This window comes from Conger conger, chromosome 8, assembly GCF_963514075.1.
Source record: "Conger conger chromosome 8, fConCon1.1, whole genome shotgun sequence".
NCBI lineage: Eukaryota > Metazoa > Chordata > Actinopteri > Anguilliformes > Congridae > Conger > Conger conger.
In genome coordinates, this window is record NC_083767.1 from 9,465,577 (window position 1) to 9,477,705 (window position 12,129).

At 48.7% G+C, this 12,129-nt stretch overlaps 1 protein-coding gene across 2 annotated transcripts in view; it reads left to right on the top strand.

Annotated features, from left to right (window-relative positions):
• The window catches only part of fat1b (FAT atypical cadherin 1b), a 55,208-nt gene that overhangs the window by 41,073 nt on the left and 2,006 nt on the right, over positions 1-12,129 (top strand). The window contains exons 14-27 of one of the 2 annotated variants that reach the window (XM_061252864.1): positions 474-863; positions 999-1,213; positions 1,620-1,757; positions 1,985-2,128; positions 2,285-2,482; positions 3,662-4,460; positions 4,825-4,956; positions 5,348-5,505; positions 6,763-7,237; positions 7,345-7,498; positions 8,173-8,283; positions 8,377-9,008; positions 9,643-9,762; positions 11,815-11,850. In XM_061252864.1, the coding sequence (XP_061108848.1) occupies positions 474-863; positions 999-1,213; positions 1,620-1,757; positions 1,985-2,128; positions 2,285-2,482; positions 3,662-4,460; positions 4,825-4,956; positions 5,348-5,505; positions 6,763-7,237; positions 7,345-7,498; positions 8,173-8,283; positions 8,377-9,008; positions 9,643-9,762; positions 11,815-11,850 (3,702 nt within the window). The remainder of the gene's footprint in view (positions 1-473; positions 864-998; positions 1,214-1,619; positions 1,758-1,984; positions 2,129-2,284; positions 2,483-3,661; positions 4,461-4,824; positions 4,957-5,347; positions 5,506-6,762; positions 7,238-7,344; positions 7,499-8,172; positions 8,284-8,376; positions 9,009-9,642; positions 9,763-11,814; positions 11,851-12,129) is intronic. The other variant, XM_061252865.1, reaches the window with a different exon arrangement.

The window sequence follows — 12,129 nt, forward strand, 5'->3', positions numbered from 1 at the left end:
CTAATCGCGTGTGAGCAGACATCTTGATAATCTCGGCCAAACACATTCCCCTCCGAACACGTACTGTATATGCCAATACCAGAACTGCTGTGAATTAACGTCAACAGGGGTTGTTTATGAATGTTTACTGATGGCAATAAAGATTGCTAAATGATTTGGCTCACTTCCCTTGGTAGTCATTAAGCAATTTCAACAGAGTAATTTGGTCAGATATAATTGATCCAGACAACAGAATGGCAATAAAACTGCATTCCTCTCTCTGGCTTCTGAGATATGACAGGAGTTTGGAGGAGAACCGTTACCTTATGAATGTGAATGAATTTAATGACGAATTATAAATGACACGTCTGCAGAAAAAACACATTAAAATGATTGCGATGATCTATCTTTGTCGTGTTTATATGGCGCAGTGCAGAAGTGGTGAAAATGAATTCCAGCTGTTTGATGCCCCTCTTCGTCTTCCCCCACCCCAGGTTTGAACGGTGATATTCTGTACTCGCTTGTGGACTCTGCGGATGGGCAGTTCTCCGTTGACGAGCGGTCGGGGATCATGAGCCTGGAGAAACCTCTGGACCGGCTGGTCCAGGCGGTGTTCACGCTCCGGGCCCAGGCTGTGGACCAGGGCGCCCCCCGCAGGCTGTCCTCGACCTGCTCGGTGGTGGTCTCCGTGCTGGACATCAACGACAGCCCCCCGGCGTTCGAGCGCAGGGAGTACGTGGCCACGCTCCCCGAGGACGTGCCAGTGGGGACCCAGGTCCTGCGCGTCTTCGCCGCCAGCAAGGACGCCGACTCCGAGGCCGAGGTCTCCTACTCCGTCGTCAGCGGCAACGAGCGTGGCGCGTTCAGCATCGACTCGCGCACGGGTGAGTCTGACGCCGGCGGTCGTCACGTGTCTCGCCTCGAGGGACAGCGCTTCCTACGCGGGCCGCCCCGCCGTGTTCTGAGCCGACGCTGAATTCGCTCCGGCCCGTCTCCCGGGGCCTTCTGTGCCTTTGTAGGTGACATCTTTGTGATTGAGCGCCTGGATTATGAAGCCGCGCAGGAGTACTGTCTGACAGTGGAGGCCGCGGACGGACGCTCGCCGTCCCTCAGCGACACGGCCACCGTCAACGTCAATGTGACCGACGTCAACGACAACAGCCCCGTGTTCAGCCAGACAGCGTACGCCGCGGTGGTCGCCGAAGACAGCGATCTGGGGAAAACCATCATCACGGTGAGAGCTTTGCTCCCGCAACCTCCCCCGTTGTGTTATCCGATGCTGATGATGTCAGTGAGGACAATCACGGTCTAATTAGAGCCTGTGTAACCTCGCAATTAATGATGATAAGACGTAGGTGCAAAAGATGTAAATTGATTGCCTCCTGTTAAAGAACATTTGTCACCCGCACGAAACCAGAATGACAGCGAGCTATTCCTGACGGAGTGGTGGCATATGATGGTAATAAAGATTGCATTTTAATAACTGTCTCCCAAACCGTTCTCAATCTGTCAAATTTCCCTGTTGGTCCGGGAAAGTGTTTCTTGGCCGGCGAACATCTGGGGCGGTTATTGCGAGGTGCGTGGTTGGTACAGATGTTTTGTGGTACGCTGTGCTGAAAAACACCCCTCCATCTCTGCAGGTCGTGGCTCAGGACGGCGACGGCCCGTCCGGGAACCGCGTGCGGTACTCCATCGTCAGCGGGAACCCGGGCAGCCCCTTCGTCATCGACGCGGTCAAAGGCGAGGTCAAGGTCGCTCGGCAATTAGACAGAGAGAAGGTACACTTTCTCTTTCCTGTGAATCGAAACCGCAAAAGCCCTTTCTTCTTCTTCTTCTTCTTCTTCTTCTTCTTCTACAGAGGTTTAATTGCAGCTTGGGCGATCGTCAGAAGAGTGAGCGGGCTAGCGTGAAAGCTGCGTTTCTACAGATCTGTGTTTAATTGCTCAGGGAAGGTTGAGAAAGGTTCAGCAGTCTCTTTTCTTGATCCTCCCGCCGTTTGGATTAGGTGTCGGGGTACACGCTGACTGTGCTCGCCTCCGACAACGGAAATCCCGCTAAATCCAGCAGCGTCACGATCGACGTCGACGTGTCCGACGTGAACGATAATCCCCCGGTCTTCTCCCAGGCCAACTACAGCCTCGTCATCCAGGTAACAGAGCGACCGGCCACCGTCTCCGGCCCCTACGCCTCCACACTGAGCCTCCTCCTGAGCTCCGTATGGAAGTTCCTCCCTTACGGGATGTTAAAGTGGGATGCGCTGGGCTTTGCTGATGGGGTCTGTGACCCTCCTCTCTCCCCCCCCCAGGAGAACCGCCCAGAGGGAACCGCCGTTCTCCAGCTCACCGTGACGGACGGAGATGCCTCCCACAACGGGCCCCCTTTCTCCTTCACCATCGTCGGGGGCAACGAGGGAAACGCCTTCCAGATCAACCAGGAGGGGGCGGTACTCACCGCTGCACGGCTGAACCGGAAGACAACGGAGCACTACTCCCTGCAGGTGGAGGTACGACAGGGATCTGATGGGGAATCATTAGGTCATATTTTATACCACAAAAGAGGCTGATGAAGGGGGAGTTATTTGGTTATGCTCCATCTGTTTAAAGGATGCCTCTGGTGCATACAATTATAGGCTTGGTTGTCTCTCTGTAACACAATTACAGGCTTGGTTGTCTCTCTATAACACAATTACAGGCTTGGTTGTCTCTCTGTAACACAATCATAGGCTTGGTTGTCTCTCTGTAACACAATCATAGGCTTGGTTGTCTGACTGTTAAGCACTTAGTCAACGTGCTCGTGGAGGTAAAACGATTACTAGTTGAGAGATAGTGGCCGGGATTAATTATTATTATATGCAGGATCAAGGGCCTTTTTTGTTTCCAGTTTAACGCATTATTGACATTATTCATGATCTGCGTGTATGGTCAACCAAACATTTGTGGCTTTTCATTTGGTCCAGAATATATGTGTCTATATTTTAAAATGGGAAAGCAGAAAGTGGCAAAAGTTTGTCTTTAAATCAACAACTGTCAGAAAATGTCAGAGTACTCACAGTACTCTTTTTCCCAGCTTACTAACAGTTTTGTTAAAATATGCTTCTCGAATAAGAATGGAGCAATCGTCTTGGGATTAGTTCCCCCAATGTGACTGGTTCCAGCAGATTTTGGCTGGTATTACATTACAGATCAGTGGAATTGGCACGTGTCACCACCTCCAAATTGGAGCCCTATGCAAGATAGTGATTATTGTTGGCCGATTCTGGGTTCGCCTATGTTTCTCTTTTCAACAGCAAGTTTGCTGGACTGGAGTTTTGATTCAGAAGCAGTCTGTGTGATGCGTGACACCATCATCTGTACCCTCCCCCCCTCCCCCGCCTTCTTTTTTTTGGAGCAGTCACGGCATCCATTGATTTTGAGTAGATTTCACGCACTGCGTTTCACAGAATGAGATTTTTCCCCCCAACAATAGAAACCCATCACTTTTTCATACGCCACAGATTGGCGAACCCAAATGAAATATTGATCTAAAAGTCTAAAGATTTCGCAGTCTTTGACACATTTGTTTATTTGCTCTCTGTTGGCCTGCGGTGGCAGAGGTGAGATGGGGGCATTAGCATCGCCGTTAGCGGGTTAGCGGAAATCGTTACTGCACACTGCTCAGCCTGCTGTCCTTGCTGTTTTCTCAGGTGTCCGATAGTGGGAAACCGCCGCTGGCATCGTCAGCGTTCGTCAGCGTCCGGGTCATCGCAGAGAGCGTGCATCCCCCCGCAGTCCTCCCCCTGGACGTGTTCGTAACGACCCAGGGAGAGGGCTACCCCGGCGGGGTCCTGGGGAAGATCCACGCCATGGACCAGGACAGCTACGACACGCTAACGTACAGCCTGGCTCCCGAATACAGCGGCCCCTTCTCGGTCTCGCCCACCGACGGCAAGCTGGTGGCCCTGGCGGCGCTGGACGAGGGCCTCTACCCGCTCAACGTCACGGTGACGGACGGCCGCTTCACGGCAGAGGCTCCCGTCAGCGTGCACGTGCGCCGGGTCACCCAGCGGGCGCTCAACGCCTCCGTGGGTGTGCGTTTCGCCGGCGTGGCGCCCGAGGAGTTCATCGGGGACTACTGGCGTAACTTCCTGCGGGCGCTGCGTAGCGTGGCGGGGGTCCGGAGGGCCGACATCCACGTGGTGAGCCTGCAGGCGTCTGGGGAGCCCCAGGGCGTGGACGTCCTCCTGGCCCTCTCCGGGGGCCCCTCTCTCTCGGGCCTGGCCGTCTTCCAGAAGCTGAACGCCTCGGCCGAAGCCATCGAGGAGATGACCGGTGTGCACATTGTCAGGGTCATCGACAAGCTGTGCGCCGGCCTGGACTACTGCCCCCACAGGTTCTGCCAGGAGGTCATCGCCCTGGAGAAGGGCGCCATGGCGACGCACAGCACGGCCAGGCTAAGCTTCGTCACGCCCCGGCACCACAGATCGGCTGTGTGTCTGTGCAAAGGTATGCCACGGCCAGGGAGGGCAGAGCCAACATGTCCGCACTCGCATGGCGAGAGCTTACAAATGTGGGGTTATGTCTACAGAGAATACAGTCATGAGATCTTAATCTGCAGTGTCTCAAATCATTGTTTTTTTAGTTCCTATGGCTCTGTGTACTTTTACCTGTTGTGCAGCAGACGCAACAAAGAGCATTCCCATGGTAATGTCACTTTTTGGACAAAAATGACAGAAGGGACCCTATATTTCTAAGCTCAGAATGTGTACGTACAGTATGTACTTAAATACAGTGCTTGTGTGTATGTGTTACCGTGCGTTTTGGTACCTTGTTGTTTTGTGTTTGTTGTTTAAATGTCCCTCTGTTTAAGGTGGTAAATGTCCTGTGTTGAGCACGCTATGCGACGGTCACCCATGCCCTGAGGGAAGTGTGTGTGTAGCCAATCAGAAGGAGGCCGTGTATACCTGTGCTTGTCCAGATGGTAAAGCTGGAAAGTGCTCAGGTAATTGCACCGGTCTGTCATTCCCAGATACACACTGCAGCTGCGAGCCGGCAGGTAGAGGCTGCGCCAAGCACAATTTTACTCTCCCCCCAATTTGTCAGAAATGTCACAATGCATTATGGGTTAGACGACAGGCAGTCAAGCTGTTTCGCCCGCGCCCGCCTTTCACGTAGTCCACTGTTTTCCGCGGCGGTTGTGCTTGCCTGCTTCCGTGCAGCTTACCTCAGCTGTTAATGGACAGACTCTTTATTTTTAGTTCTTAAACTTCCCTTCACTTTGGCTCGTTGTTAAACTCACGTGCGCACACCGTAGCAGACAGCCCCCTCCCCCCCCCACTCTTCCTCGCCCGCCGATTACCGCCGCTGACGGGCCTGTCGTGTTTACGCTTCAGCGGGGCCGGCCCTGACGTTCGGCGGGAACGGCTACGTCAAGTACCGGCTGACGGAGAACGACAACAAAGAGGAGCTGCAGCTCTCGCTCCAGCTGAGGACCTTCTCCAGCCACGCCACGCTGATGTACGCCCGGGGAACAGACTACAGCATCCTCGAGGTCTGTGCCGCTGGTTACCACACTGCACACAGCGTCTGTCTGAGCAAGTGTTTTAATCTTGAAATGAGACTTCAATGTTCATTTAGTTAGTTTTCTAAAGTAGAAAATATTTTATGTTACTGTTTGGACTATTATTACCCCATTGGCAAATAAGTCAAACTGTCTCACCTCATTGGTAATATGGTTGTCTTATTTATCAAAAAATGTATAGAAATTCTTTTTTAGGTCGAAATGTAAGACTAAAATACTTCTTAACTTAACATTTGAATCCTGATGTAACAATCACTGTTGGTAATTGGACGCAGTGGAGCTATAGAACACTGAAAATGTTAAAATAACCGACTCTTAAAAAAGGGTTAGGCAGCCCAGGATGGTTTAGCCTTACACCGTTCCATTAAGTCCACATGGAGCCTGTCAGAACAAGCACAGTCCGAGTTCATTTTGGATATAAATCAGGAGTGCATTCTTTTGCCCTCTCACAAGAGTCCTTCTGTTATTTGAACAAGCCGTACAAGCAAGGCAGTTTCTCTAAAGGTGCACATTCAGAAGTTCCCAAAGCTGGCATGCATTCAAGAGGAACTCAAGCTGAAAATTATATAATGCGTTGGTTCTGGCCTTTAGAATATCTTATCTGTCTCATTGCTAATGTGCAGCAGAATAATTAAGCCCAAAACAAAGAAAGAGAAAGGATTCAAAGAATCTATTGCAGGCTTCAGTTCAAATCAGTTCAAATTCAATTCTTCCGCAATATCTTAAACACTGTGGTTGTTCTTTTGCCATTGAACAGTTTTCAGACTCAAAAGACACCTCCATTTATTTAAAGGATAAAGAGAAGTGTTGCTTTTCACTGACAAAACCCAGTGAGCATAAGCTGGACCGGAATCTAGTGGGGTGTACTCTTAGTTTAGAGGTTTTTCACTTTAACTGACATGGATAACACATTTTGGTTTTGATAACACAGGTTTGACACATTGTGTGTTCAGAGATGCTCTTCTGCCTACGACTGTAGTTTGTTTATTTTCATTACTGTCACCTTCCTGTCAGCTTTTACCAGTCTGGCCATTCTCCTCTGACCTCTCTTATTAATTAACAAGGCGTTTTGCCTGAAACTAATTTCCCCCTCGATTCAATCCCCACCTGATCTCACCCACAGCATGGGACCCATTACCTGTAAATACAGTACTTGTGAAAAAAAAAAGAAACATACCAAGTAATGACTTCTGGGTGGTGTCTCTGCGTCCTGTTCCCCCTCTGCAGGTGCAGAATGGTAGGCTCCAGTACAGGTTTGACTGTGGCAGCGGGCCAGGCCTGGTATCCGTGCACAGCGTTCAGCTGAACGACGGCGTGTGGCACACGGTCTCTCTGGAGGTCAACGGGAACTACGCCAAGCTGGTCCTGGACCAGCTCCACACCGCCTCGGGCACCGCGCCAGGCTCCCTCCGCACCCTGAACCTGGACGACGTGGTCTTTTTCGGGGGCTACGCCCGGCAGCACGCCGTCCGGCACGGAGCCAGGCACGGGCGCAGCCCCCCCGTCGGGGCCAGCTTTCAGGGGTGCATGCAGGCCCTGGTCCTGAACGGCCAGGAGCTCCCCCTCGGGACCCAGGGCCACACCCGTGCCGTGCTGGAGGACATGGTGGGCGCCGCCCCCGGCTGCACCATGGCCCCGCCCCAGGGTTGCTCTGGCAACCCCTGCACCAATGGAGGGACCTGCTCATCTCTGCCCAATGGAGGTATATACAATGCCGGGCCCAGAAAGTTGTGGTTGACCACTTTAGTCATTGTTGCTGTTTGGTGAAACTTCCTATCTTTTTTTCAATGACATCGATTTTCTTTGCAGGATATTTCTGTACCTGCAGTGCCTTATTCATGGGAACTCGCTGTGAAATTGCCAAAAGCCCCTGCGCTTCGAACCCCTGTCTGTACGGAGGAATCTGTGCTCCACGCGGTGGAGGCTTTCACTGCCAGTGTAGGGGGCAGTACTCTGGACAGAGGTACGTGGAGCCTCTGCTGCAGACAGTTGTATATGTCTAATGGTTCTACTGATGATTTCACAACCCCTGCCACTGCCGTGCTGTAGGGACTGAGAGAAGTGTTTACCGTACTGACAACACGCAGCGTGTGATTTAAGACCTGACTGCAGCCATTTTGAGTTTGAGGAAGATATGCGGACATTACATTAGGTTTGGGGAGATGGCACATGGTGTAATTCAGAGAAACAACAAACTATGGGTATTTACTGTAGCATTTCAGATCATGTTCCTTTTTTAAGGAACTCTAATGCCTTACCTGGGAATCAAACTGACAACCTCTGTGCCCTCACCATTATACAATATACACGCAAATTGTGTGTTAACTAGATTTGATCACATACCATCTCAGAAGTATATGCGTTAAAAGTATCTTCCAACCTCCTGCATTGCATTGGGAAATGGTGTTCATGTTTCACCATGCCTGCCTATGAGAATGCACTACAAGCAGTTAGTAAAACTGGCATTCAGAAACATCAGTTTCTAACATACTGCTAGAAGTGGTAGTGATAATAATAGCAGTACTGTAGTGGTGCATTTCTGGTGAGCTTGTTACAGTAAAACTACTGTACGGAATTTAAAAAGTCAGCAACAGAACAGGAGAGCATGTAAATATGCCTGTATGTGTTAACCTCCAGGTGTCAGCTTGGGCCATACTGTAAAGACCAGCCCTGCAAAAACAATGGGAAGTGTATCGAAAGCCTGGATGGACCAGTCTGTGAATGTGAGGGCGGTTACCAAGGAGACAGGTACACATCTCTCTGACATGTGAGATTGTCTTTGATAGAATCACATCCGTGGCCGTGTTGAGTTAATGAACGGGCGTTGATGTCTCTGGTCAGGTGCCTTGGTGACGTTGACGAATGTCTGCGGAACCCGTGCGATAACGGCGGGCGTTGTGAGAACAGCTACGGCTCCTACAGCTGCAACTGCACGCTGGGGTTCGGCGGGAGGCTGTGCCAGCTCAAGTCCGACGTCCGCAACGAGTTCATCTCCACGTCCTGGAACATCGGCGTGGAGGAGGTGATCGGAATAGTGGTGTTCGTGGTCAGCATCTTCATCCTGGTCCTCCTCTTCGTCCTGGTCCGCAAGGGCTGCGCCCGGCGCAGGAAGCCCAAGCCGGAGGAAGACAAGCACCGGCTGGGGAACTCCTTCCTCCACGGGCCCTACCTGGACCCCAAACTCAGCAGGAACATCTACTCGGACGTCCCGCCCCAGGTGCCCGTCCGCCCCATCTCCTACACGCCCAGCGTTCCCAGCGACTCCCGGAACAACCTGGACCGGAACTCCTTCGAGGGCTCCATCATCCCGGAACACCCAGAGTTCAGCACCTTCAACCCAGACCCCGCGCACGGACACCGGAAGGCCGTGGCGGTGTGTAGCGTCGCCCCGAATCTGCCCCCTCCCCCGCCCTCGCTCCCCGCCTCCGACAGCGACTCCATACAGAAACCTGCGTGGGACTTTGAGTTCGACGGTGAGTGCTTACTCCGTCTTCTTTCACTGCAGAAAAGGACTGCACTACAAGTACATTAGTCTTATATAATAGATATATAATCTTATTTATTTAACTTTTTTGCTGAATGAGACAAAAAACTGTCAATGAGGTGAGAAGGTTAAACTCATTAAAAAAATGTCACTTGTCAACCAAACAAGCTAGTATGTACTTGAGAGAGAGGAAAAAAGATCTGAAGTCTTATTACAAGACTAAAATGGTAGTTAAGACATTTTTTGCAGTGTGTCACGGTTCAGGAATGATGGCGTTCAGCTCTGTAATTGGGGCATGTTGGTTTGTTCTCATTAGATTATTTGTGGCGTTGATCTCCCCACAGTTTACTGCGCAATTGGGCTGAATTCCCTTGCCGCTTTTCTCACTCTGAGGCTCGGAACCGCATCACGGTTGTCAAATCCATCTTAGACGCTGCCTTACGATGGGCTAAGTGACACATTCATTAGATCTGTAGAGTTCTGTCTAAATTTCTGGTTTCAGGTTTGTCCAGGAAGTATTGAGATTCACGGTATTTTCATTTAGCCAAATTGCTGATGTGAGTCATAAGAATTCCACTTAAGCCGATTTCAAATGCCGGATGCGTGCTGTGTGTTCTTTCCAGCTAAAGTTGTGGAATTGGATCCTTGCCTAAAGAAAAAGCCAAGCAAGAACCACTCCTGTCAGAGAATCTCTGATGTCCACTCGCTTGGCTCCTTCCACTCTGAGACCTACGATGATAGCGGTAGGTGTGCACTTAACCCTTCAAGGTGTGAGAATGTTCTTGCGTGAACATTCTAATGCTGATGTAGCAATCACCACTGGCAACGGAAAGCGAGTTCTAGAACACTGACTTGATCCGAAACACTTACTCTTCGAAGGGTAAAAATTAATTGTAAAATAAATTACGAACATTATTCAGTATTAATTCAGTTTTGCCAGCTTAATAAATTAAAAGGATTTGCCAAAAGAAAGTATATTGTTGTCAGTTTTAATAGGAATTCAGTAAATCAGTATGCGGCTTGCCAGAGAACTACAGTATGTGAACATTAAGCGTTTTTTCTCTCCGGTTCTCCTCTGTTAAGCTGTGAAATGGTGTAATTGTGTGAAAGGTGGATTTGGGTCATTTGTTCTCTTTTTCCCTCTGCTGCGACCGCAGTTCCCATATGGATCAAATCCGTCCACAGAAGCAGAGCTGGGTTTAACTAGGGCCAGCTCGTAAGTCTGATCTAAATCAGTAAAGAAGAAAGTGGTTTAAAGAGGCTTTGAGATTCTGGGGTGATAAAATAGGCTTTTCCGGCCCATGTAATTCCTCCTCCCCAACCCCCCCTCATATAACCCAACAGAAAAAATATGACCTCAGCTCCCTCTCTGAAGATCCGTTTTCATGATTACTGCGCATTATATTATATTAAATGATCCTCTGTTCTCTTAGCTTTATTTACTTCATACATTTTTTTGAGTTTGTAAGAAATTGAAGTTATAGACAGACCTATGGATACAAAAGCTCATAGAACTTTAAAGGGTCCAATTTACACACAATGGGACTGTCTTGCTTTGCATTAACTATGCTATTAATGCAAGAAATTTGGCCTCAGAGAATAACACATTGTGAGATTCACCTTTTCTTCCCTGAAACCTTTTGCTAAATGTGCAATATTTAAGCTGTGTTGTTTTCTTAAAGTGCAGGTCATAGAAGGGGTTCCTCTGAGAAATGCAGAATGTGATCCTGAGATCTGTGCATTCACCTTAAACATTCTTTGGGGCTGGAAAGGCATTTTATCACCAAGAACGTCACTGCACCTTCCTTCCACAACTGCTACAAAAAAGTCTGTCTTAACAAGTTTTTTAGTCTTGTAACAGGGCTTGAAAATGTTTTGTTTTTTCTCTCAGTTAGAAGATGTTTGCTTGAAAATGTAAAGTGAAATTTTCTCACCCCATTGACAAATCTTGAAATGAGTCAAAGCATCTCACCTCATTGGCAGTTTTTTTGCAAATCCGATTTTAAGCCTGAATATAAGACTAAAATCCATGTTGAGATTGACTGATTCTTTTGGTTTCTGCAGTGATGTCAGTGCCATTGTGATCATCTCAGTGCCTGTCACATTGTACACAGTGATAACGAACCACCTCCTCATAGCCCAGTCTGTAGTGCACTGTATGTGTCCTGACTTATTGTATTAAGGATGGCTTTCAGTTGCTTCGAATTAGTCAAAGCCAAAAAGATTTCCTCTCATCTTCTTTCACAAAGATCTCTTGTGACGCAAAGCCAGTCATAGGAAAATGACGTGGGTTTGATGTGTCATGTTCTTATTCTCCTGTTAGCATTGGCACTTATGGCAGTATTCTCTGTTCACTAGATTCCCAATCCTCCATAGAAATGGTTACATAAAGCTATAAAATTCTGTCAACATTCTGGGTTTTAGACCTAATATTTAGGTGTCTGCGGTCTTCTGTGTACAGTGTGGTATTTAGGTTAGAATATATCTCAAAATATACAATTCACAAAAACGGCTGTTCTGGTTTCCTTTCGGAAATTGTCCCTGTTTTACAAGACGTGCCACCTGGTTAGGTCAGTTGCAGAATCCACATTCAGGTATTTTATAGGTATTCATATAGCTGACAGAATATTTTTTGAGTCTGAAAGGTCAACCAAAAATCAGTCAGAGTCCCTGGCTCCAGCTATCACTTGATCTCCAGGTTCATCTTGCAGACCAATGTTCTATTCCATGCTTCTCTCTGAGACTCTCAGACTTGACATTTCTATCTTTATTCCTCCCCTTTCTTTGCTCTGAAGAGTATTTTATAGTTCATGGACTGAAGAATCCACGTGGTGACTCATACATGAGTTTTTGCCATTGCTGCATCTGGCACATTTCTCACTATTCACTTACAGCTAAATACCTAACAAGCTCTGCCTTTTTCCTCGATATAAACCTCACAATAACATTCTCACATCCTTTTATAATTGGATTTATCGGTGGCACAGGAGTGATTAATGGTATTTAATGTGGAGATTTGAATACGTCTTTAGCAACTGTTGCTGAAAGTTCGCTCATTAGCTGTGTTCACAACTAGTCTCCTAACTTCCAGCATTCCCCTGAAAGCAGTC